Source organism: Rana temporaria, chromosome 2 (genome assembly GCF_905171775.1).
Source record: "Rana temporaria chromosome 2, aRanTem1.1, whole genome shotgun sequence".
NCBI classification, from domain to species: domain Eukaryota; kingdom Metazoa; phylum Chordata; class Amphibia; order Anura; family Ranidae; genus Rana; species Rana temporaria.
In genome coordinates, this window is record NC_053490.1 from 269,871,053 (window position 1) to 269,898,388 (window position 27,336).

Sequence of the window (27,336 nt, forward strand, 5' to 3'; positions counted from 1 at the left end):
TAAATAGACTGACACGAAGCACACATGTTGGGGTTGATTTACTAAAACTTGAGAGTGTAAAATCTGGTGCAGCTCTGCAAAGAAACCAATCAGCTTCCATTTTTTTTTTTTGTCAACTGAACAAGCTGAAGTTAGAAGCCTATTGGGTACCATGCACAGCTACACCAGATTTTGCACTCTCCAATTTTAGTAAATCAACCCCAATATTAGAACAGTGAACACACTTCTCAATAGGAATTGACCTTATTTTTTCAATGATTTTAAATGAGCTATTAAATGCTTTGAAGAGTGGTTAAACAAGCTTTCAAACTTCTGGGCTTGTGGGTGGCAGAATCATGGGAGCATCACTAACACTAAAGGGTAAACTACTAAACATAATGCATCCAGCATTTTCACTATTCTTTGTGCTTTATAGTATTTTCCAAGTATGTGTGGCCGTCGTTTCCAGCCTGGGGTCCGATGCATTCCTGTTCACGGGTTCAGGTCCTAAATTTGCAATTGAACCAGACACAAAAACACACAGGACCCTTTTGGAATTCGCACCGCGGCCACTCCGCACTTGTGTGAACAGGCTCCACTGAGAGCCGGTCACACTCGCATGTCATGCAAATTGGATGCGGTGAAAACTGCATCTAATTCGCACATATATGAACCCGGCCTCAATTCAGATCACAAAAATTATCACGTGACTTTTCAGCCCTTACAATAGTTTATGACTAAGCCAAGAGTAAGGTATCCAAAAAAGCAGAATAAAATAAAATATTCCTTAAGCACTTGACCTCCGGAAAATTAGCTCCCTTCATGACCAGTACATTTTTTAAGATACGGCACAGTGTTATTTTAACTGACAATTGCGTAGTCCTGCAACGCTGTACCCAGATAAAATTTATATAATTTCTTCCCACAAATAGAGATTTTTTTTTTGGTGGTATTTGATCACTACTGTGATTTTTATCTTTTGCGTTATAAACTAAAAAAAAATTATAACTTTTGAAAACAAATAAAATAAAAAATACAATATTTTTTACTTTCTGCTATAAAACATCCATTAAAAAAATATATATAAGTTCTTCATAAATTTAAGCCAATATGTATTCTGCTACATATTTTTGGAGAAAAAAAAAACATCACAATAAGCGTATATTGATTGGTTTGCGCAAAAGTTATAGTGTCTACAAACTGTGGGATATACTGTATATTGGAACTTTTATTTATTTATACTTGTAATGGTGGTGATCAGCTAAAAATAAACACTGTCACTGTACTAATGACACTGGCTGGGACGGGGTTAAAGGAGAAGTCCAGCCTGAGCTTTTTAGGCTGGGCTTCTCCTAAGGGTCACAGGAGTGCAATTCGTTTTGCACTCCTGTGACCCATTTTCAGCAGAGAGTGGTCTGAAGCCTGCTCTCCACTGACGTCACCAGGATCAGTCCAGGCACCACGTCCTCCCAGAAGTCTGGATCCCCCAGCTGCCTGGACTGATGGCAGTCTCAGCCTCTCAGCAAGCCGCTAAGAGATTTATTATATATATATATATATATATATATATATATATATATATATATATATATATATATATATATATAATAAAAGTCTCTTGCGCTACAGGAATAAATGTAAACCTCTAAAACTCATAAACGTGATTGAAAATGCAGCAAAACCTATAAGTGTTTACAGTACAAAAAAAATACAAATAAAAATAAAGTGATCTAGCGAAAAAGTCCAAAAACATGAATGTAGTACCTAGAATATCCACTATGTGGATAAAGTAAAGTGCAAATGTGTATAAAGTGCACATGTTTATAAAATAGAGAAAAGTAGAAAAAAAAGTGTCCAAAGTTCATCTGGTGAATTATCTGAAATCACACATAAATGCTGTGCATGTGAAGTGTCCGAAAATGCAGAAAAAAAAAAAAAAAAAACGGACTGCTATATGTTCACAGTGGCCACCATGCAGTGCAACGTAATCTTGATGTCCCAAAAAAAAAAAAAAAGGGCTCTCTAGCCTCTCATCTCCAATAAAAAGGTAATTCGCCTTTAAGACCCAGAGTAATGGCCGCTGAGATGGCTGCCCCCCCTTCCACAAATCAGCACTCCAATGAGCATGGAGGAGCAGAACAGGAGAGATGCTGCTCTCCACTTGGGGAGGTGAGAGAACCGAGCCGGAGTCCGCAGCCACCGGAAGGAAGAGGGATGAAGATGGAAGCTTTGCGGGCTTCGTTTGCAAGGTAAGTGGCACATAATGGGCTAGTATGTGATGCATACTAACCCATTAAGCTTTTACTTTGCTGGGGAATATAGATAAAGTAAAACACATCAGGGTTTACCTTCCTATTTAAGTACCACTGCGGTTATATTAAATGGTCACTTTATATACAACAATGTAAATAGAGCTACTTAAGTAACTTTAACCAGGTCGATCCAGCCAAACCCATATACTATTTTGTAGTGCACTAATAAAAGACTAATCACATTCGCGTACCGCGGTTTTCCAGATGTGTAAATCTCGTTGTGAAGTGATATGAAGTGAGGACACCATGACCTATAGCTTTTTTTTTTTTTTAGATACATGTCGATACATTTCCGTTTTAACTGTTTTCTCTATATTAATTTGTACAAATAAGCCATTATTGGTCACCTTCCAACCACAATTGAGTTATTTCTGAAAACATAACTGAGTTATTTAAATCTTTGCCAACATGGGCAAAAATATAGCCAGAATTAAGAGGTCCAACAGATAGCTGGAATAATTCATAGATATATGTAAATAATGAACCTTGAAGAGCTACTCTGAGTAAAATGTGATTAGATGTCGTCATCTATATGAATTCACTTTTTGGCCAAACATCTAATAAATTCCAAGCACAACCACCAATTTTCAGCCAATGGAATTGACTGTTAATATTCAAATGTACAAAACAGACACCGACAACACAAAGCACAAGAAAAAGTAGTACAAAATGCGAAGAAAAAAAAACTTCACATAAAACAGTCAAGACTCAAAAAGGAATGAGACTGTTGCTAAAACATAAGTAATTGTGAATGTAATGTATCAGCAGTCTTACAAGGTTATTTTAGCCTCCGGTAGGGGATCATAATGTGCCTATTACAAGTCCCAGCTCTACTTCCAGTAACAGGTCTTGGTGGCTATTATTCCAGCTGAGCCAGAGCCAGTAAAAACAGAATGTGAAAAACAGCAAGTCATAAGACCAGAAGACTTACAGTGCAAAATAGAAGATAGAAACAAAAAAACACGTTTGTGTATTTCACAAATGCAGCTGTACAAGCCAACTATATAAACTGAAGTTTGCAGTGATAACACAGACATTAGGGAAAGAAATGACTGGAATAAAGTTACAATTATGGCAATCCAACAAACCCATGTCAACTCCGAAAGAGGACCACACATCAGGGCTTGTACACAGCAGTAAGGCTTAGGAAGGATTGTTTCTCCCCTCTTAGATTGGCCATAGATGCCTTGCTTTTCTTTCAATCTTTCATGCAGTTGTTCGAAAATCTACTAGTTTATGTCAAGCCTAAAGTCTAATATACACTATAATTTTTTTTAGTTGAGTACAGCTCAACTTAGAGCCGCTATACTAAGAATCAGATGTTCGTACAGCGATTCCCCCCAATGAGCTATTGTGCTCTTATATGGGGGAACCCCCCCCCCCCAAAAAAACTTAACTCTCCTCTTCTGCCAGAACACTCTGGTTAGCGCTCTCAGTCATTTGCTAAAAGCGCCGATTGGGAGCCAGTCGGCTGTTGGTTTTCCAGCATGCTTGTCAGACAGAAGCTGGCTAACTGTCCGGCTTCTGTCAGACTGGCTGCCATACACAGGGGCCGAATGTCGGATGGTTTTTATTGAACCACCCAATGTTATTTTCCATTTGGTCTGTGTGCACTGGGCTTAAGACAATGAGCAGAGCTGTCTCCAACTCCCATAGGCCCAGATTCAAAAAGAACTTACGCCGACGTAAGTGCAAATGTGCGCCGTCGTATCTGTGCGCCAGACCCACAAACTAATATGCGCCTAAAAACAGGCTACACCCCGCCGACGTATCTTGCTTACGCCGGCGTAGGGGTGGGCGCACATTTAGGCTGGGAGCATGGTGCCGCTCCCATTGATTAGCCATTCAAACATGCAAATGAGGGAAATATGGCGATTCACGAACGTGCGTGTGCCCGGGGGATGCTACGCGAGATGCGCGTAAGTTGTGCGTCCGGCGTAAAGTTATTCCCCATAAAGGAGGTGCAACCCAGCAACAGACATGCTCAGGTCTGCACCAGGGAACACAAGCCGGCGTATTGTGCGTTGGACGCGTGTCTGGCTGGGCGTACGTTATGTTCACGCCGTACGCAGTGATCCGGCGTAGCTTAGGCAGTTGTGCCGGCAAGGTTATGAGCAGGCGCAGGGGGGTGCGTCCACGTCACAGCGCAGTCCGTGATACGTACCTGTCTGTCGCTCGGCCCATCATTTGCATGGGGGTCACGCCCACTTCCACCTACGCCAGCTTACGCCTTCGAAATCCAAGCCACGCTGGCACAGCGTTGGGAGCACTGGCTTGTTAAATGCAATGCTTGCCTCTCTGCGCTGCGTTGGCATAGCGTACAGTGGTTACCCTACGGCGGCATAATGTGTGCCTTGCTTTCTGTGAATCTGGGCCATAGAGTAGAGGTATTCTTAAGAAAGAATAAATAAACCTAAATAAGGTGCCCAATATATTTTTTTAGGTAAGCAAGCAAGATTATGAAAATCTAAGACTAACTTATTAAGTTGTGAAACGTTCTGCTAAATATAAAATAAAAATGTGCGGTGCTTACTGGTGGTGAACACATACAAAGACTACTACGAGTCAAGAGATCATGTGCCTGCTTTTTGACAACTTTTACCAGCTGTCCAAAATGAAGTCAGAGCAACGTCATCCTATGGTTTTGGCAGACTGAGCAGAATATGCTTTAGGACATTTTCTTCTGCTAATGTTCATAGTTAAAAAGCCACAGTTTCGTCCTCACGGAGTCAGCTTTAAGTACCAGTTGCCAAAGCCTGTATAGACAACTGTTTGACCAAATAAAGTCTTATTTTGACAATTTGTGGGTAATTCATGATTTTTATATATCATATGACTAGTAAGAAGGCTGACACTTACATGCCATAAATATACCCAAGGAGGAAGTAACAGTGTAGAAATATGCTGTATAAAGTCTAAATCTTTGTCTACATGCTACAGAGATATGTAATGAAAATCTAAGTACTAATCATCCATATTACATTATGGGGTCTATTTTTAAATGTTCTCACAGAAGATTCCCACAATTTTCACCTAGGATCAACATTATTTTCCAAATTAATGCAATTAAAAAAATGTGTGAAACATGTGTAAACATTTACAAATAGACCCCCTAGGTATTTGCTCCTACATTTAAAAAATACATATAGTTTTGTTTTTACTGGTATGTGTTGTCGGTTCATATGCTAATTGGCTTTAAAACAAAGATTGTTGGACACATTACCGATTAAGCAAATACAAGTAACCACACAAATGGTACAGTAAAATACATTTTATATATATATATATATATATATATATATATATATATATATATATATATATATATATATATATATATATATATATATATATATATATATATATATATATGAAAAAACAAGCTGCGCAACTAAGGTGAACAATCCAATAAATTTGACACATAGTGATATAGTGCAAATGAATAGATTCACATAGAACAAATGATTTGTCCCATTAAGTGAGATAATATATCCCAATAACTACAACAAAAGCAAAAATAGAAAGTAAAATGTAAACAAGTCCTAAGGTGCCGCAGCCGAATGCAACTGGCCTCAATTACCGGCCGGCGTGGTCGTGCGGTGGGAGAGGTGGGGGCGCACGGAGACACGGCATACCCCATCCTGTGTCTCCGTGCGCCCCCACCTCCCCCGCCACGCGATAGCGTCGGCCAGCAATTGAGGCCACAGCTTTGCGGCCTCCTGCAGGCCTATGCTTCCTTCTGTGATCTGGTGCCATCTTGTGGTGGCCGTTGGCAAAACAAGACAACCAGCAATGCTAATAGAGCTGCCATCTCCTTCCCTCCAATTAGAACCCCCAAACATATTTCCGAAAAAAAAAAATTTAAGAGCTGGTTCTCAAATTTTCCGACAACAAAAGTTGTCGGAAATTCCGACCGTGTGTACACAATTCAATGCACAAAAATTCTACGCATGCTCGGAATCAATTTGACGCATGCTCGGAATCATTGAACTTCATTTTTCTCGGCTCGTCGTAGTGTTGTACGTCACTGCGTTCTTGACATTCGCAATTTCCGAAAACATTTGTGTGACAGTGTGTATGCAAGACAAGTTTGAGCGAACATCCGTCGGAAAAAAATCCACGGTTTTGATGTCGGAATGTCCGATCGTCTGTACGCGGCATTAGAGTTCTACGATTTTTCAAAGATGGTGTTGACTCCAGCAACATTTCACTATTGACTTTGATTTAGGCCGGTTTCACACTGAGGCGCGGACCCGCGGTGACGGTATAGCCGCGCTATACCGTCGTATTTACCGCGATATTCGGACGCTAGCGGTGAAGTTTTAACCCCCGCTAGCGGCCGAAAAAGGGTTAATACCGCTCGCGTTGCGGCGGTATTACCGCGGTATCACCGCGCTTTCCCATTGATTTCAATGGGAGGGCGCGGTATAGGAGCGGTGAACACACCGCTCCTATACCGCTGTAAAGATGCGGCTAGCAGGACTTTTGGAGCGCTCCTGCTAGCGCATCGCTTCAATGTGAAAGCCTTCGGGCTTTCACATTGAAGAGTACAGGGCATGATTTTTCATGCGGTATAGCAGCGCTATTTTTAGCGCTGTACCGCATGAAAAACGTCCCAATGTGAAAGGGGCCTTAGGTTAAATTTGTGGTGTGGTGAATTCCTATATACCCATTTCTTTTATAGGAAACCTGTACAGAGAGACTATGTAGGTTGGCTTTGCTGAGCTCTAGTTTTGAAAATGCTGGTTGCCTTGCTGTTATACTAATCTTTTGGCTGTAGCACTTTTAATCACAGACCTATAACTACCAAGTAGATTTTCTGACTTTAATAGTTGTATGCTTGATTTGGCCACTGACCCCAATGACAGTCAGGCAAGTAGCATTTTCCAAAAGTGGTCAGTAACTTTGGACTTCTGTATATCCCAATATAGGTTTCCTTTATTGAAAATACTAAAATAAATATATACTGTATTTACAGGGTGATGAAAAACGACTTAAACATAATATTTGTAGAAACCACTCTTACCGCTTTTAGATGCCTAATAGAATTGCTTTTTTCCCATTGGCATTTCGAAGATACAAAGCTAGCCATACATGGGCTAGACCGACCATACAGATCTCTACCCTTTTTCCCATATTAGTCAAAATGTGTGAATCAATTAGATATTATGTAGACATGTTTAAACAAAAAGGACGCATCCTAGTTACGATACTGACTCACCTGAGAAAAATTTACTCGCCACACTGGGACTGGAGACCCACTGGAGCCTGTGGTTAGCCTGGAATGTGATTTGCTACAAATTCCACAGTTAGTTAGAAATGGAATCAGGCAATGACTGATCATTAGGAGGACTGGCATAAGTCAGGCTGTCTGACTCGCCCGCAAAGCTTACATGCTTAGACTAAATAGTAAGTTGTATTACACATGGTTTAGTCTGTTAGCATTCCAAACGTACGAGAACACTCTTAATATTGGAAGTGACATGTCGTCAAGAGAACAACTCAACATTAAATAGTAATCAAATAAAAGAGGACAGTTGAAAGAAATACTGAAACCAATACATAGCTCCAATAACTAGAATGATATGCCAATGGCGCACCAAATAAAGCTATTCACCCTCATACTATTCTCGACCTACTTAATATAAAACATAAATGCAAAAACAAAAACCACCATAGGCAAATGCATGACCTAAGTGATAATATAGGTGCACTAGACCTGAATGGAAAACATGCCGATAACGGAGAAAAACTGCCTACTCTCAACACCCAGATCAATGAATGCTTGAGCTGTTGACTTCCCTTCTTAAGACTTTTTCTGTTACACTGTTTAGTCAAATAGAGAACCATTTCGACCACCTAACAAATGGAAAAAACTGAGCAGAAAGGAAGTTAGCCTAACCAAACATTATACGAGGCAAAAAAAGAAAAGACAAGTTAGATACTGGTTTAGGGGGGGCACTGTTCACAAATAGTGGTGACCAGGTGTGTATTTTATTTTTTATATATATATATATATATATATATATATATATATATATATATATATATATATATATATATATATACACACATATATATATATATATATACATACACACACACACACATACATATGCACACACACACACACACAAATAAGAGAACACAGATCAACTGCTAGATATGATTGTAGCCTAGTTGTTACAGCTTGCTTCATGTTCCACTCTTGTATCCAAACAGGTCCTACAAATGCAACACTTAGGAAGATGTTGAAAATAAAGATGAGGCTTATGATTTTTGGTAAAAGTATGCTACAATTGCTGTAAAACTGTTGGAGAATTACTTTTTTTATATGTTAATATGGTATGTATGGCATTGTAGTGGAACAATGGATAAACAGCAGAAAGCCTAATTCACTAAGATATAAAAAGTGTGTAATTTGCTTATAACTGTCACTTCAGCCAAGTGACTTTTTTCTTTTATAATTTTTATTATAATACAAAACAGGGCGACCATGAATAAGAAAAACAGTATAAGGCACATAAAGTCATATCAGACAGTGATTACGGCAGTACACATTCTATTCATATGGAGACTAGTCATAATGTATTTAAGATTTTCAGTTGTTGGAGACCCTGAGGACAGGGCATAGTCAAAAATATACACATTGATTGTGGTGCAAGTTTATTTTTTATTTTATTTTTTGTAATCCTGTTTGCCTTGATGGAAATTACAGCTGTTATACATTGTCGCTTTCATTTTTTTACCACTTTGAAAGTAAAGTAAGCCAAATATGAACAAATTACATCAAATGATACATTTCAAGCTCATCGACGGATTTTTACTATAATTGTGTTAAATTGCACTGTGCTTATCTGTTAAGAGCAAAGCAGATCTTACTAATTCAAATATATTTGGCATTAAAAAAGTATTTACACTAAAATTCCAAACTGTGGTATGAGAACACATATATATATATATATATATATATATATATATATATATATATTTTTTTTTTTTTTTTAAAGATCCAAACTCAAACTAATAAAATCTAATAGATCTAATAAATCTCCATAGACATGATTGTAGGTTAATTTGATCCTGCCTAGTATGTGTATGTATAAATGTGAGTTAGGAACCTTAGAGTGTAAGCTCCTTGAGCGTAGGGCAGGGGTGTCAAACTGGCGGCCCTCCAGCTGTTGCAAAACTACAAGTCCCATGAGGCATTGCAAGGCTAACAGTTACAAGCATGACTCTCACAGGCAGAGGCATGATGGGACTTGTAGTTTCGGAACAGCTGGAGGACCGCCAGCTTGACACCCCTGGCGTAGGGTCTGATGTGAATGTACAATGTATATGTAAAGTACTGCGTAAATACAAGTACCTGAAATACTGTATTTATTGGCGTACAACACTCACTTTTTTACCCTGAAAATAGAGGGTAAACTGTGCCTGCGTGTTATACGCAGGGGGCTGTGGAACGTTTTTTTCCTGAAACTTCCCTCTTAAAGTTAGGGTGCGTGTTATATGCCTGTGCGTGTTATACGCCGATAAATACGGTAAATAAAAAAGAATATATAAATCATAATAAAATGTAAATTCAAAATCTGTTTTTAGTCCTTTTAAATTTGCAGCATTTAATAAAAAAAATATTAAATCCATGATGATCCTGCCATTTTCAGGCACTACCTGTTATAATGGGGGACAATTGTCCCCAGGTTGTGCTCCTGCATTATCACTCGGTCACACAAGCCCCTCCTGGACACTGGAGTGGTCGTGCAATCCACTTTGCACAGACACAGTTAACAGATGTTACTGTAAGGGCTCTTTCACACGGAGCGGATCGTTTCTGGGTCCGCTCCGTGTGTCTCCGTCGGCTCAGCGGGAATCCCCGCTGAGCTGTCGGCGGATAGGGCGGTCCCCGCACACAGTGCAGGGACCACCCTGTCTCAGCTCCGCTCTGCCCTATGGGGAACCGGATGCAGACAGACCGTCTGCATCCGTTCCGTTCCGCCGGACGGAAGAAAAATAGGGTTTTCTTCCGTCCGAAAACCGGATCCCGACGGACGCGGACGCTAGCGGATGCTCCATCCACTAACGGACGCGATCCCATAGGGATGTATTACAAGTCCGTTAACGGACTTGTAATAACGGACAGGCGGAGCGGACATCTGAAAGGGGCCTTAGAAAGTTAGAACAGGGCAGTGATGTGCAAACCAATGCTAGAGAATGTGCAAACATAGGTAGTACCGAGATTAAAAAAAAAAAAAAAAAAAAAATTAAACCCCACTATATACTGCAGACAAATATATGGTTAATGGTTGTAATGTTTAATGTAATTAATTATAAAAAAGATGTAATGCTATTATACTATGTTTGTACTGCACTTTATTTTAACTTGAGGTCACTCAATCATTTTGGGCAGTTCCTGTGACGTTGCTAGGCAGGACATTTGCTTGTGTTGACTGATCTGGCTATTTTTTGTTATGTATTCTGATAGACTAAATCGGAAAAAAAAAAGAAAGGAAAAAAAAAAAAAAACAGTATCTGTGCACACTAATAAAGCTAATTAAAATAAAAGGAAGGAAAAGAGGAAGCATCGATGATAGCATTGCTGGATTGTCCTGGTTTATTTGCAAAAATGCTAGTTGCTTGGCTGTCTTGCCAAATCACTGATCCAGGACAAGTATGCAGTTCTGCACTCACTTTGATTTTTTTGACTAACTAGAATGCAGTTCTCTCAGTACAGGTTTCCTTTATTGCAGACAGAACCACAAAATTAACCAAAGACCTATTTTTGATGCCTTTAAGCTTTCCGGCTGCATTAAAGCCTAAAGTCTACACATAAGGTCCTACAGTTTATAAAACAGCAACATGTCACAAAAAGCATTGCAAACCAACTATACAGTAATGTATATGGCCCGGATTCACGTAGCACTTACGCCGACGTATCTCGAGATACGCCGCGTAAGTGTAAATGTGCGCCGTCGTATCTGTGCGCCGTACCCACAGAACTAGATACGCCTGAAAATAGGCTTCCTACGAACGATGTAACTATTCTACGCCGTCGTATCCTTGGCGCATATTTACGCTGGGCGCATTTTCCGCACCCATTGATTTACGATTCGAATATGCAAATGAGTGAGATACGCTGATTCACGAACGTACTTGCGCCCGGCACATTAATATACGCGGTTTACTTAAGGCTTACGTCCGGCGTATAGTTATTCCCCATCTATGAGGCGCAACTCATGCAAAGGTATGGACCAGGGAACAGCCGTCGTATTTTACGTTGTTTACGTAGTAGTACGTGAATAGGGATGGGCGTAGGTTACGTTCACGTCGTAGGCAGTGATTCAACGTATCTTAGGGATTTTTCCGACGTGATTCAGAGCATTCGCACTTGTTTGCGTCCACGGGACGGCGCATGCGCCCTTCGTTCAGCCCATCATTTGCATGGGGTCACGCTTCATTTAAATGGATCACGCCCACTTCCACCTACTTTGAATTAGGCCGGCTTACGCCTACGAATTTACATTATGCCGGCGCAACGTTGGGAGCATTTGCTTTGTGAATACTGTGCTCGCCGCTCTGTGCTACTTTGGCGTAGCGTATATTCGATATGCTACGGCGGCATAAATATGCGCCGATGTATGTGAATCCGGGCCTATGCGTTTAAAAAAAGAAAAAGAAAAAAGGGGGATCCTATAAAAAGCCTGGACCAGCAGTATCCCTATAAAGACCAAGAATTCAGATACGTCTGTAGGGTGAAGAAAATAGGACACTTCTACTGATCTAAACATATTATATCTTATCTATAAAATCAGAAGGATACCGCACAATTCAAATGAAAGGTAAAACCAGTTAAAAGCCAGTCTCCCAACCTAATGGCAAATGAAAGAATAAAATAAAGAATCATGTCCATAGGAGGTAAAAAGAGTGTAACACAACCCCCAGCCCCCAGGCATCCCACTGCCAGGAAATGGGTGACTCACGGCATACTCATCTCTGCAGTCATTGTGCCATCAGCCCCCAAAGACAAAAGACCAGAGGGTTATACTATTGCTTTGCTTCCATAATGAGCCAGCTATCAAAAGAACTTTCATTGTTCTAAGAATATACATAAAGCCCTGATGCTGAATCATGATTTGCAGTGCGATGTCTTTCAGCACACGCACATACACGGTCCTATCAATGATGAATGGACTCTTAGTCACTTTGTATGGTACTAATGAGTGTTGACTGCTCTTTGTAGAGGCATATAATCCTATCAGGCCTGAGAGTCTTAAGTTGTTTTCAGATGTTTCCTGGTTCTTTTGTTAGCGAATGTGTAAGAAGCAGTGTTTATAATGATAAAAGTAACCAGGTATTCATCTGATCAAGCGATGCCTAGGAACAATGCAATATTACAAGCAACAATGGAACGTTTCAGGTATAGGCAAGAGAAATCTGTAGGCGGTTACACCTATGTATATACAGTTCATCCACCAGGAACATTGGCGTGTGTATTCAAATGAAGTAAATAACTCGGACTGTGATTTTTATAAAATGTTACCATATCTTCTATCTACAGTTTCCAAAGTACATGGACTGCATTTTTGACAGAGCAAAGCCATTTCTTTCTCAAGTGCATAAATCAAACACATAACTCCACACCTACTGTACATACTCCTTCAATGATATGAAGAATCTAGCATCCATTGCCGGAGATATATGCATTAACCAATTGCGGACCGCCTGCTTTGCGACAGATCACGTACTTAGTATGTGATCTGACACTTCTGGGGCGCACGCCGTCAGCAACCTGCACCCGGCGTGTAGAATTCTACACACCGGGAGCCCAGCAGCGGGTACCTTGGACTTGATGTCTGCCAGCACCCACCAAATACACAGGTCACAGGCAGAATGACAATATGGCTATGTAAACAAGGCAGATTGTCGTTCTGTCAGAAGGGAAGGGACAGATCCTGTGTTTCTGTTAAGCAGGAACAGAGATATTTGCCTTTACCTAGGCAAAGCACCTCCCCCACAGTGAGTAAGCACAACCTAGGCACACAGTTAACCCTTTGATCGCCCGAAAGTTAACACCTTTCCAGACAGTTTCATTAGTACAGTAACAGTGCATATTGTTTAGCACTGATCACTGTATTAGTGTCACTGGTTCCCAAAAAGCATCAATTAGGTGTTCGACTTGTACGCCGCAATATCACAGTAGAAGATAAATAAATAAACATATCCCGTAGTTTGAAGATGCTATAACTTTTGCGCAAACCAATCAATATATACTTCAAAGACATGCTGGTAGGTTAATTGGCTTCTGCCTAAAAAAAAAAAAATTGGCCCTAGTATATGAATGTGAGTTAGGGACCTTAGATTGTAAGCTCCTCGAGGGTAGGGACCGATGTGAATGTACATTGTATATGTAAAGCGCTGCGTAAATTGACAGCGCTGTATAAGTACCATAATAATAATAACAATAATGATAATAATAATAATAATAATAATAATAATATTAATATACGCTTATTGGGAATTTTTTTTTTACCAAAGACATGTAGCAGAATACATATTAAATAAATGAAAAATAAATTAAATTAAATACTAAATTGATGAAGAAGAAATTCGATTTTTTTTTTACATTTTTTTTATTGGATATGTTTTACAGCAGAAAGTAAAATAAATAAATAAATAAATAAATATATATATATATATATATATATATATATATATATTTTTTTTTTTTTTTTATTTTAGGTCATGCAGTGCCGTATCGCAAAAAAAATGGCCTGGTGAGGAAGGGGGTAAAACCTTCCGGAGCTGAATTTTAACTGAATTATTAGGTAAAGACATGCCAAAATATATCAGGCAGGGGTGGAGAAGTGATGTGCAAATTCTAGTTATAAATAAACTGCCATCTTTACCCAAAGTTCACATTTAAATAAAGTATGGCAGATAGATTTACCGTTGCCACAAATTGTCCGGCCTGAACTTTTATTAAAATTTTTTTACGGTTAGCTGGAAAGATCAGAACCCCGGTCAGGTTTTGCAAAATTGAAGCGAAGAAGCTGGGACAGCCGCACTCCAAAAACGTTCCTTTTTATTAAAACTGGTCACAGAACATCACACGCCACAGCAAACAATCAGGAAAAGACTAACGCGTTTCGCACTGTGCTTCAGTGCTTATTCATAGGTCAGGTTTTGAATGCTATTTGGGGGTTTCTTTAGAGAGATTTTCACCCACATACTTACTGTCATAGTGGCCATGGTTTCAGCATACAGGTAGTGATGAGAAATATGCAACAAGGACACAGACAGCATTAAGGGAGCAGTAGGGCTAAGCTCTTTTGGCCTGACTTCCCATGTTGGCTACAGGAGTGCACTTAGAACTCTCAAAGATTTAAACACAAATATACTGTATGCTTTACAGGGCTGTGTGCTTGCGTTGATGCACAGTTCCAGTCCTGGCTGGTGAGGCTCCACAGGACCATGCAAGGGAAAGGAGTTACCCTGAAATCGGAAAGTTGGGCCAGTGCTGAGGGGACAAAGTGAATCAAGGGGGAAAGAGCAAGTTTCCTATATGAGGAAGCAGCATACACTACAAGTCTATATCTCAGGACTAGAAATTGCTACTTTTAATTATAGCAAATACTTTATTGAAATGTAAACAAAAAATAAATCACTAAAAAGTAAAACTGTAGTGAATTTCCTGAACCAGAGCTTGTTCCCATGCTTTGTAGCTATTCTAGACCGATGACACGCTCATTTCCTGTACTGTGACTGACTCATGTGTTTGGACACATTAGCATACTGCTGCCTATACATTCTTATTTTCCACTTAATCTGACCCCAGCAGATGTTTAATCCATTACAGTACGATTCATAATGTTCTATAATTAGAAAATGATTGTATGGCAAACTGGGGCAGGCTTCCATTATTCTAAATGCTATCATGCTGTTTAAAACATTTTCCCAAATAGATATACGTATATCATAGGCACTTGGGGCCAGATTCACGTAGAAGTGTGGCGGCGTAACGTATCGTAGATACGTTACACCGCCGCAAGTTTTCATCGCAAGTGCCTGATTCACAAAGCACTTGCAATGAAAACCTACGCTGGCGGCCTCCGGCGTAAGCCCGCGTAATTTAAATGGGCGTGTGCCATTTAAATTAGGCGCGCTCCCGCGCCGGACCTACTGCGTATGCTCCGTTTCGAAATTCCCGCCGTGCTTTGCGCAAAGTGACGTCATTTTTTCGAACGACGACGTGCGTAGCGTACTTCCGTATTCCCGGACGTCTTACGCAAGAAGGAAAAATTTTCAAATTTCGACGCGGGAACGACGGCCATACTTTATACAGCACATACGTGTGCTGTGTAAAGTTAGGGCCCCAAAAACGACGACTAACTTTGCGATGGGAAACTAGACTAGCAGCGACACGTCTGATCACACAAATTTGATGGCCGCACGAAAATTGCCTGTTGCTGTAGTCCACTAAAGGGGCAGAATGGGAACGAAAATTCTTAGTTACAATTTTCGAAAGAAAATTTGTTCTCGATTCGACCCACGTATGGTCGGGCTTTATACTGCATACAATTTTGTGTACCTCCACCAGCTGTAAGAATAACATACACAGACATATACATCGAAATATCACCACCGATCAGTGGTGGCCGGTGGTAATTTTTTTGGAGGGGGCGGGCAAACAGTACCAGAACCCTCCACCCCAACCCGGTCGGGTGCACTTACCCTATAGTGGGCACCTCTTCTCTATAGCTTCTATTGCTTGGCAGAGGCTTTCCCTTTCCCTGCTCTCCACGGGCATCGTGGTGGCTCTGTTTCCTCCCTCCTCCTCGGTGGCCAATTGGGACTCTTCTCTTTTCAGCCAATCGGGAAAAACGGGTCTCAGACCTGCTTTTGATTGGCCGGAATGAGGATCAGTGTTTCAATAACGAATATTCATTCACTGTTGTAACACCTAGCACAGTGCTCTGCACCACGAGCCCACCTTACTCTGAAGCCTATTAGAGCCTTTGGCTCCAATCAGATGCTTTAAAAAAAAAAAAAACGCCGCTGTAATTCATGCGCCCGACGCCCTGAAAGGGGCCAGATGCACAGGGGTGGCAATTCCATTGCACAGAGCAGGCAAGTATAGACATGTCCGTTATTTAAAATAAAAAAAAATGTACCTTAAGGGCTCTTTCACACGGGACGGATCCGTGATCATCCGCCCCGTGGACCTCCGCTTGCTCAGCGGGGATCCCTCCGTTGATCCCTGCTGAGCCGCCGGATGACAGGGCGGTCCTTGCACACTGTGCAGGGACCGCCCTGTCAGATCTCCACTCTCCCCTATGGGGGGGATCGGATGAACACGGACCGTCTGTCCGTGTTCATCTGATCCGATCCGCAGACGGATGGAAAAATGGGGTTTTCTTCCGTCTGCAGAATCGGAGGATTGTGGAACCGGGTGAGATCGGGTGTCAGCGGGTGTTCATCTCATAGGGACCAATGTATGTCCCTTTTTCATCCGTACACGGATAGATGAAAAAGCGGACATACGGTCCGCCCGTGTGAAAGAGCCCTTACAATCACATTAAAGTGGAGTTTCCATCCCAAATTTTTTTTTCATTATTGTGCTCATTAGACCTAAAAAATAAAAAAAAATTGTTTTACTCATCTGGAAATGCCTGTTGCTATGCAGTCCCACGAAATACCGTATTTATCGGGGTATAGCGCGCTCCCGCGTATAGCGCGCACCCCTAAACTTGCCCCGAATTCCTGTGAAAAAAAGATTTTTTGTACTTACAGTTTTGGTGTCTTCCGCGGCGTCCATCGGCGGCCTCGTCGGGTCCGGCGTCCGTCTGCGGCTTCGGGTGTCCTCTTCGTCGGGTCCGGCGTCCTTCTACGGCGTCCTCCCCGCTCATTTCCCGCACCGAGTTTGAATACTGCGCCGACATATACCGAGCACAGTACACTCGTGTATCATCGGGCAGGCTCGGCTACTCTCGCGCTGACGTCCTGTACGTCCAGGACGTCAGCGCGAGAGGTGCCGAAACTGCCCGAAGATACACAAGTGTACTGCGCTCGGTATATGCCGGCGCAGTATTCAAATTCAGCGCGGGAAAGCGGGTATTGGCGTATACCGCACACCCACGATTTTGCCCTGATTTTCAGGGCAAAATAGTGCGCGGTATATGCCGATAAATACGGTATGCCTTTGGAATCACCTAGGATCCTGACATCATCTCCCTCTAATGCTCCTGGGAAATGTGTGTCATCATTTCCCAGGATGCAGTGCGCTACCCAATTATCACTCCCCAATCCAGGAAGTGCTTGTTGGCTTCACAATGCCCACAAGCAAAATGACAACGGTGTGGACATAGTTTTAAAAACTCTTTTTTTTAATAACTATGCAGAGCGGCGGCGGATTGTAAAATAGTAAGTGACCGGATTTATATTATAAAAACGCATGATGAAAGGACATACATTTAAAAAATGCTAATTGTGGTTGGAACCCCGCTTTAATGGACTCCTGTCTAAATTGTCCTATTATGTGCATGTATGCTAGATCGGGACCTTAGATTGTAAGCTCTCTGAGAGCAGAGATTGATATGAATGTACAGTATGTAAAGTAGTGCATAAATTGTTGGTGCTTAGTCATAGCTAGGTAATAAATAGGAAGCCAGTGCAGGGATCAGCAGTCAACAAGGGCTTTCATTGACCTTAAAGGAAAAGAATAAAACAAACTGGGAGAGAAGCTGTAGATCTGGTGCACTGTCTTCCTTATTCCTGAGGATCCGTCCAGCATGGGCTTATGTATAGCTACTAGGTACTGACAAATGTATGCATAATTCACTAGCCAATCAGTAGTCACTATTGATGGCCATCACACACCTTACAAATATACCAAATAAAAAGAGAAAAGAAACAGACCTCTAGCATATTCGCAAAGAAGCTTGGTAAAGTTGGTAAAGGAAAAAAAACATGCTGGAGCAAAAGGATAGGAACTGCTGAAAAACAAGGCCCCAGCTATGATTGAGTGCTAGTGGTCTGAGAGCGATAGAAAGACAGCCGTGTAAGCATTTTTATTTGCAGACTACACAGCTGCCAGAGACGAATATCTCATGATGACAAATCATGGGGAGGGATAAAAAACAAAAAAACGAAATTATGACCCCACAGCTTCATTAATCTGAAAATAAAACGCAGCTGGGTGCAACTAGTCATACTCATTTTACCAGAGAGCCACACAACAACCCTGGTCTGGAACACTTATGAACTTTTTACACAGACACAAAGTGAAAAGTATTTGGCTTACTATGTATGCTATAATTAAACATTGTCACAACAGTCTATTCTATTCAGGAGATTTTTATTTACTCAGTGGCTTGAGATAACTCTTGCTGGCAGTTGCCACATGTAACATATTCATTTCAAACAACACACGTGTTACAAATTGATACTCTCAAGCCACCAAACTATTAAAAATCCCCTACGTAGTTTAATAATAGGAACTTTCTGATCATATTAAACCACTAACCAAAGACTACATGGCATAATAGCATGGAGTGTGACGCCACCAGGTGGCACTGCAGAGTAATTCACTTATATTAAGAAACAGCCGTTCCAACAAGTGTATTCAGTGCTTTAATTTATACATTGACGTTAGATGTATCAAATAATTTCAAAGAACTGGAATAGGCCAGAGCTCCTCCAGATAGCCATACTGCATTGCATTTTTCATATGCAATATAGAGTGAAAAGGAAAGTACATTTTTAATAACATTCAATTAAAATAGGACTTGTGTCACAATTGTATACGTATATATTATAAAAAAAAAAGGGATTTGCCAATCCCCCCCCCCCCAGTGGAGTGGAGTTACCCTTTATTGAAAGTAATGACAGGAAGACATTTAGGTAGATTCAGAGAGATTGGCCCAACTTTGCGGCGGCGTAGCTTAGCGTGTTTAGGCTACGCCGCCGTAAGTTAGCGAGACAAGTACATGATTCACAATGTACTTGCCTGCTAAGTTACGGCGGCGTAGCCTAAAGCGGGCGGGCGTAAGGGCGCCTAATTCAAATTTGTCTGAGGGGGTGTGTTTTATGTTAATATGCTTTGACCCGACGTGATTGACGTTATTTTTAAACTGCGCATGCGCCGGGCGCCTACATTTCCCAGTGTGCATTGCGGCTACATCCGCCGCACGGGCCTATTGATTTTGACGTGGACGTAAACTACGTAAATCCCTATTCACGGACGACTTACGTAAAAATTTCGAATTTCGAAGCGGGAACGGCGGCCATACTTAACATTACTATTCCATCTATTTGATGGAATAACTTTAGGCCTGTAATGCATTACGTAAACGGCGTAAATGTCCCGGGGTGGCCGGGCGTACGTTCGTGAATAGGCGTATCTACTGATTTACATATTCTACGCCGACCGCAATGGAAACGCCACCTAGCGGCCAGCCTCAATATTGCAACCTAAGATAGGATGGCGCAAGCCGTCGTATCTTAGATATGTTTAAGTGTATCTCTGTTTGAGAATACACTTAAACATAGGTCGGCGCAGATTCTGAGTTAGGTCGGCGTATCTACTGATACGCCGGCCTAACTCTACCTGAATCTACCTATTTATAACCACTGAACAAGGATCAATGTAATTGCAGCAATACCAAATTATCACACTGGGTGGCAGTGTTGCATTAAAAGAAGCTACACAGTGGTGGTAAATACTTGTTCCACTTGAGTTATATTACAGAATGTAAAATACTGTGCAATGTACAACTACTAGCATTTTTTATTTACAGTTACTTAGAAGACAAAAGATGAATGAATAGCTAATCACCAAACACTGATCTAAAAAAACAAAACAAAAAAAAACATGGCATTATTTGAATAATACATTTACGGGCTCCAAAGTCATTTTGGTCTGTTGGTTCACAATTCCAACTCAAAACATAAACTAACCACCTAATTGAACTTGGTTACTGTCTGGATTGGTCTAATGTAGGGATATGCAATTAGCGGACCTCCAGCTGTTGCAGAACTACAAGTCCCATGAGGCATAGCAAGACTCTGACAGCCACAAGCATGACACCCAAAGGCAGAGGCATGATGGGAATTGTAGTTTTGCAACCTCTGGGAGGTCCGCTAATTGCATATCCCTGGTCTAATGTCTCCTATTTTATTTTTGTCGGTATGGTAAAAATATAAAAATTAAATAAAGATTACTTAAAAAAAAAAAAAAAGGTAAACTAACCAGAAGGATGCTTACAAAATACTCTGTCATTATATATTGTTATTTGTTATAGGTATATGAAAGTGTCATTCACCGCCCCAGTGTGAAAGGGCTATTAATGATTGGTAGATAACACATTCACTGCTTTACAACTATGCCCTAATCTCCAGTATATCTAAAAGGCAATAAGGTAGTAGTTATCATTTTCTTGAATGTAGTCATCAGGCTTAAAGTGTATGAAAACTCTAACAATAAACTTATATTATTTCGCTCCATTTTAGACCATTAAAAATAGTGGACACTATGGCCCAGATTCACAAAGCACTTACGCCAACGTATCTCGAGATACGCCGCGTAAGTAGAACTATGCGCCGTCATATCTATGCACCGTGCCCACAATCTGAGATACGCCTAAAAATAGGCTTCCTACGACCGACGCAACTTGCCTACGCCGTCGTATCGTGGGCGCATATTTACGCTGGGTGCATTTGCCGCTCCCATTGATTTTCTATACACATATGCAAATGAGCGAGATATGCCGATTCACGAAGTACTTGCGCCCGGCGCATAATATACGCGGTTTGCGCAAGTCGCACGTCCGGCGTAAAGTTATTCCCCATATAGGAGGCGCAACTCATGCTAAGGTATGGACCAGGGAACACAGTCGTTGTATTTTACGTAGTTTACGTAGTACGTGAATAGGGCTGGGTGTAGGTTACGTTCACGTCGTAGGCAGTGATCCGTCGTATCTTAGGGAGTAGTTCCGACGTGATTCTGAGCATGTGCACTGGGATACGTCCACGGGACGGCGCATGCGCCGTTCGTTTTAAGTACTTCTATGACGCTTGGGCAATCATTTGCATGGGGTCACGCCTCATTAGCATGGCTCACGCCCACTTCCACCTACGCCGGCTTACGCAGAGGAAACCCAGTGTATCTTTAAGAGCGAGTTGGAGCAAGTGCTTTGTGAATCCAGTGCTTGCCTCTGTGCGCTGCGTCGGCGTAGTGTATATTAGATACGCTACGCCGGCATAAGTATGCGCCGATGTATGTGAATACGGGCCTATTTTGTTATATATGTTCAATAAGTAGAAAAAAAACACACACATTGATCCTACCACAGATCTATCACTGTCCTGTGTTCTATGCACTTTTCAGTGTTATCTCAAGCGTTCTCATCATCAATGAAAGGAAAACCTGTTCTGTAGTCCTAACACGTTGTAACCTAGGATAACCAATCTGCTTCTCCATAGATAGAGTACAGCGAATGAGAATTGTCGAGCTACAACAGAACCTGTTACGGGGAGGATCACTAGAGAAATTAAAAGGAAAAAAAAGCCTGAAAGTAGTTCACTAAAGGCCCCGTTCACACAGGTGCGATGTGGCATTTGTAGCGATTTCTGTGCGTTTTCCGCACCACATCAAAATTGCACTCTGTTCATGTGAACCGCTGCAGGCGATGTATGTTAAGTGAACTGCATTCCAAAATCGGTTCGCAAAACATATTCAGACTGCATGGGTGAAAAGGGACCTGCACTATCGTGGTAAGGATGCACCATAATAAATGATTCTGGCCAATGAAATGAATGAACGCCCAAGCGATTGACACGTCTAAAACATGTCTTATATGCATTTACAAGCATTAAAGTTTTTTTTTCTGCCAAACGGCATTTAGGAAAGCAGGGCAAATGCCCAATGTGCATGAGACATTTCTATTCTCTAAAGCATGGGTGCTCAACCGTGGCCCTCCAGCTGTTGCAGAACTACAAGTCCCATCATGCCCCTGCCTTTGGGAATCATGCTTGTAACTGTCAGAGGCTTGCAAAGCCTCATGAGATTTGTAGTTCCACAACAGCTGGAAGGCCACAGGCAACTTCGGACCTCCAGCAGTTTTGAAACTACAAGTCCCATGAGACATTACAAGACCCTGACAATCACAGTCATGACTCCCAGAGGCAGAGGCATGATGGGATTTGTAGTTTCAGCACAGCTGGAGGACCGAGGTTGCCTACCCTTGCTCTAGAGCTTGGTCAAAGTCACGTGAAAGTTTTAATCCATGGTTTTTATAGTAAACATGACAATGCAAAAAAACCTTGCTGAGCAGGTAACATGCTCAACTCATCCAAGTAAAGATGCAAACAGAAAAGGCGCTAATCCTATTGGCCAAACAGAGTTCTTATCTGACAAGAACACATCAAATGTATGAAATGCTCCTATGTGATCCTAGCCTGTTAGAGTTATGACAGTGTTCAGTTATTATATGGTCACTGCAAGAGAGATGAGAGCTTTTATACATCTAAAAGGATGACTGCTGTCTATTGCTTTTGAGTACATTTTGCGTCCGGTTTTATAGGTTATAGAGCCAACAAAACGAATCAAAGTAAATACCTTAAAAAATATACAGCTAGCACCTTGGTACTATTTGAGCATTCTCTACTGATGTAATAGAATCACATGTTTCCTGGCTCCTAATGGTGCCGACTCTTGGCTCCCTCCGCAACAGCATGATTTAGGTGCCAATTTTCCCCACATGGTGCAGCAAAAACATGACATGACCAACCGGATGTCTCCTCTGTTAGATGGCTAATCTCAAACTATTATGATTCTTTCATTTAAAGCCAGACAAGGATTTGCAGCAATTCACAACCAACAAGGTAAGTCAAACTAAAAGCAAAACTTTTTTTGGGGGGGATAAACTAAGAGGGTTATAACCCGTCAGGTTGTTGTTTTTTGTCAGCTGTCCCATTTGGGAGATCTTCCTTCACTTCCTGTCCCAAAACCAAAACAGGAAGTGAAAGAAAATCCCTCCAAAGTGAGGGAATCCTGGGGTATCAGCAGAATTGGTGTACCCAAAAGGAAGATTTCCCCTCTACTCATGTTCTGGGGACAACCCAAAATTTGGGATTTCTTTGCACTTTCAGAGATAATGGTAAACTGTAAAAGAGGAGTAGGTGAGAGGTCTCCGACGCGTTGCTGGTTAGTTGCCACTAACCACAGGATGACGTGGACATGGCCCTGCTCAATTCCCCTTCTCTACATACTAGTTTCCTGTCTGTAAAGTCAATCCAAGGGCTTCCTTATGTCATGACCCTTGAACAAGCATGCACATCCAGTCATTGTCACATTTATGACCAACTTGGTCTGCCTGTAATTTTGGGAAAAATATTTAAAGATGTGCAAAAAAAAAAAAATATATATATATACGTGTATACCAAGTGCCTAAATATATGACCTACTTGCCTACTGGTATACACAAAAAAATTAATTAGGTTTTGTACAAAAACCACATAATGTATGTTATCTATCAATGCTTTCTTATTGTGCCCAATAAGGCCTTGTACAAAATCACATAATGTATGTTTATTATGTATGCAATTTCTCTCTTTTTTCTTTTGAACAATTTTTGGCCATCATTTTATTAATTGTACTTAATTATTCTGTTTGCTTCTAGATTCATCCAGAAATTAACCGGCGATGCAATGATATGGTTCACATGCCTGAGCTGATCACCTTGGACCACTGGGTGGCACCATTTCTCCCTCCGATGTTGTTAGACCTGATCGACACATTCTTATTTTTTCTTCATCAATTTCCTTTATCACCGCTTGGGGCAGGGTTGGTTGTCCTGTATGGACTGCTTGGAGCACGTAGAGCCTGCTCAACCAATGGGAAATACACAGTCTCATTGCCTTTGGCTTCACTCCTTCCTGTTTGCGTGCTAGCAGCCAAACGTTTGAAAGCGCCTGTGTTGCGGCACTGCCAAAGCACTTTGCAGGCGCTTCAGCAGCGCTGCCCATTTCAATGGGCAGGGCGTTTTGGGAGCGGTGTATACACTGCTTCCAAACTACCCCAAAGATGTTGCACCGCCCCAGTGTGAAAGTACTTGGGCTTTTACAATAGGGAGGCTTGAGGGGAACTTTTCAGAAGATTTACAGATGCTATTTTTAGCGCTAAAATGTCTGAAAGGCGCCTCAGTGTGAAAGGGGTCTTCGTGTTTCTACCACTGAAGGCACTGACACAGAGATAGTCTATCATCCAAGCTGCTTATAGGTAAATGGTGTGTCATGGCTAGTTGAGACTCAAAGATTCACTTGAAAACAACACAATCTCTAGATGGCTTTTACTGGCTTACTATGTAATTAATGCCATTTACTAAACAACTGTTTACAATTTTGGGAACTAGTGTAAAGTACCAGCCCAAGTGTGAGAGAGCATGATTAGACCAGGAGCATGTGCTTGGGTAAGTAATCACTGAACATCAATGCTAAGGGTGGGGGGGGTTTGGGTAAGGGGCTTGGGGGTACTGTCACAAAGACTGACCACTAATGCATAGGGAGGAGGGAATTATTTTTACAGCCAGACACTGATGTCCAATGGTGAAGAAGGGCGGGGGAAAGATTATTGCTACAGCCAGCTACGGACCACTAACGGTGGAGAAGGACGGGGGGGAAGATTATTGTTACAGCCAATGGTGGAGAAGGACGGGGGAAGATTATTGCAACAGCCAGCTACAAACCACTAACGGTGGAAAAGGACGGCGGGGGGGGGGATTGTTACAGCCAGCTACCGACCACCAATGGTGGAGAAGGATGAGGGAAGATTATTGTAACAGCCAGCTACGGACCACTAATGGTGGAGGACAGGGGGGGGGGGGAATTACTGTTAGAGCCAGCTACGGACCACCAATGCTGAAAAAGGATGGGGGGAGATTATTGTTATACCCAGCTACTGACCACCAATGCTGGTGAAGAACGGGGGAAGATTATTGTTACAGCCAGCTATGGACCACCAATGCTGGAAAAGGATAGGGGAAGATTATTGTTATACCCAGCTATGGACCACCAATGCTGGAGAAGAACGGGGGAAGATTATTGTTACAGCCAGCTACGGACCACCAATGCTGAAGAAGGACGGGGGGAAAGGTGTTGTTACAGCCAGCCACTGACCACCTGGAAAAAAGATGGGGAAGATTATATTTACAGCCAGCTACTGACCTCCAATTTTGGGGGGGTTGTGGAGATTTACAGCCATTGACCACTAATGCTGGGACGGAAGGGGGTATTTTTATAGGCTGCCATTGAACACTTCATTTTACAGCTGCTGCTATCTGCTCTCCTCCAGCTATTTCTACTCCCAAGCCCAGCATGCATAAAACTATTAAGTTCATGATAGTTTATTTGGATAAGAGAAGCGGGGTTAAAAAAAAAAAAAAAGAAAAGAGAAGTATGGGTGCTAGAGGCTAGGTGCACCACTACACCTGACTAACCTCTGTGGGAGCCCAGAACAGTATTTTCTCCAGGACAGGCAGTTGTAATATATGGTGATAAAGGGAGGCTGTTTAGTGCTGTGCTAAGGAAAATTGATTATTTAGGCAAAGGTACAATTTAAAAAGAAATGTCATAATCCTATTTGTGTTTCTACACACACACACACACATATCTGGAGGGGAAAAAAAAATAACTTTGCCTGAGTGAACTATCAGAGAGTAGATTATTAATAGTGTATTCTGCAGAAACTCTTCATGATGCAATAGGACTGACACAGCTCCCTTGGGAGACAGCTCCAAGCTGCCAGGCAGTGCTAGACATATTCCAGCAACTATTCATTCAATAACAACAAAATATACTTAGAGTCAAAATCTAGTCTTCAAGAGGCAGTAATAGGGCAAGATATTTCTGTAATTAACAATATGCAGACTACATTCAGTTGCCGATTATTATCGCTTGCATATTAATAACAAAGTGCATCTTCAGTACCTGACATGTGACAGCTTTTATGGAGGGAAACCTGACAGGGTTGAAAGGAGGGAGCTGCCATTGCCAATTTGGCTTTTAAAAGACGTTAATCTCCTGTGATGTTATCCTTCTCCTTGCATTCCCACATTTACATCGCCATTATACAGCATAAACCTTTTTCATTTTTCATGTCCAGATGCCTTAAAGTGATCCTATCGCTAGACTATAAAACAGTCAAATGTTTACAAATTCTTAACAAGCACTAAATAAACTTAAAGGCTAATGGTAATGGAGGTTAGCTGTGAGCTGAGCAGCAGAAAATGTGCAAGTAAAAAGGTGCTGCTGTTATAAATATGAGGATGAAGAACTCCACAGTATCTTCAGTTACAGATGTCAGTGATGGCTTCTTAAGAATATGTAAATACAGAATAACCTCGGATTGCGAGCAACACTGTTTACGAGTGTTTCGCAATACAAGCTGTTTTTTTTTTTTTTTTAATCCCGACTCGGTTTGCGAGTATTGTCTCGCGAAACGAGCAGGATTCAAGCCTCTGGGGTGTGCAGTGCCGCATTTGGCCAGAGGTAGGGTGTGTCGGTGACGCTCGGAGACACTCAGAAACACTTGTTTCCCAAGTGTCTCCGAGCGTCGAGTGGTCTCCGAGCTTCTCCAAGTGTTTCCGTATGTCTCCAGCACCCCACCACCTCTGGCCACATGCGGTACTGCATACACTAGCAGTGACACTGGAACGAATCTCAGTTTCCATTGATTCCTATGGGGAAACTCGATTTGATATACGAGTGCTTTGGATTACAAACATTCTTCTGGAACTCGTAATCCAAGATACTACTGTACTTGAATGTCCATAAACTGGTCACAGGTTCACTTAAAAGTATAGGCGGATGGTTTGATTACAATATTACAATAGCGTAAAACTTACCAAATATAGAAGAAAAGTATGAAGACCTGTTCCAAGTCCCACAGAGGACAGAATTCCTAAGCCTACCCAGTAGGCACACCATAAAAATCTCTTCTCAATATACTGTACATACTGCAAGAGAAAGCAAACAGTAAATATCACAGAACTTT

General features: G+C 41.5%; 1 protein-coding gene across 2 annotated transcripts in view; it reads right to left on the bottom strand.

The window, feature by feature from the left end:
- VMP1 (vacuole membrane protein 1) overlaps positions 1-27,336 on the bottom strand; it is a 187,406-nt gene that overhangs the window by 126,934 nt on the left and 33,136 nt on the right. For both annotated transcript variants that reach the window (XM_040336940.1, XM_040336939.1), the window contains exon 6: positions 27,188-27,298. In XM_040336940.1, the coding sequence (XP_040192874.1) occupies positions 27,188-27,298 (111 nt within the window). The remainder of the gene's footprint in view (positions 1-27,187; positions 27,299-27,336) is intronic.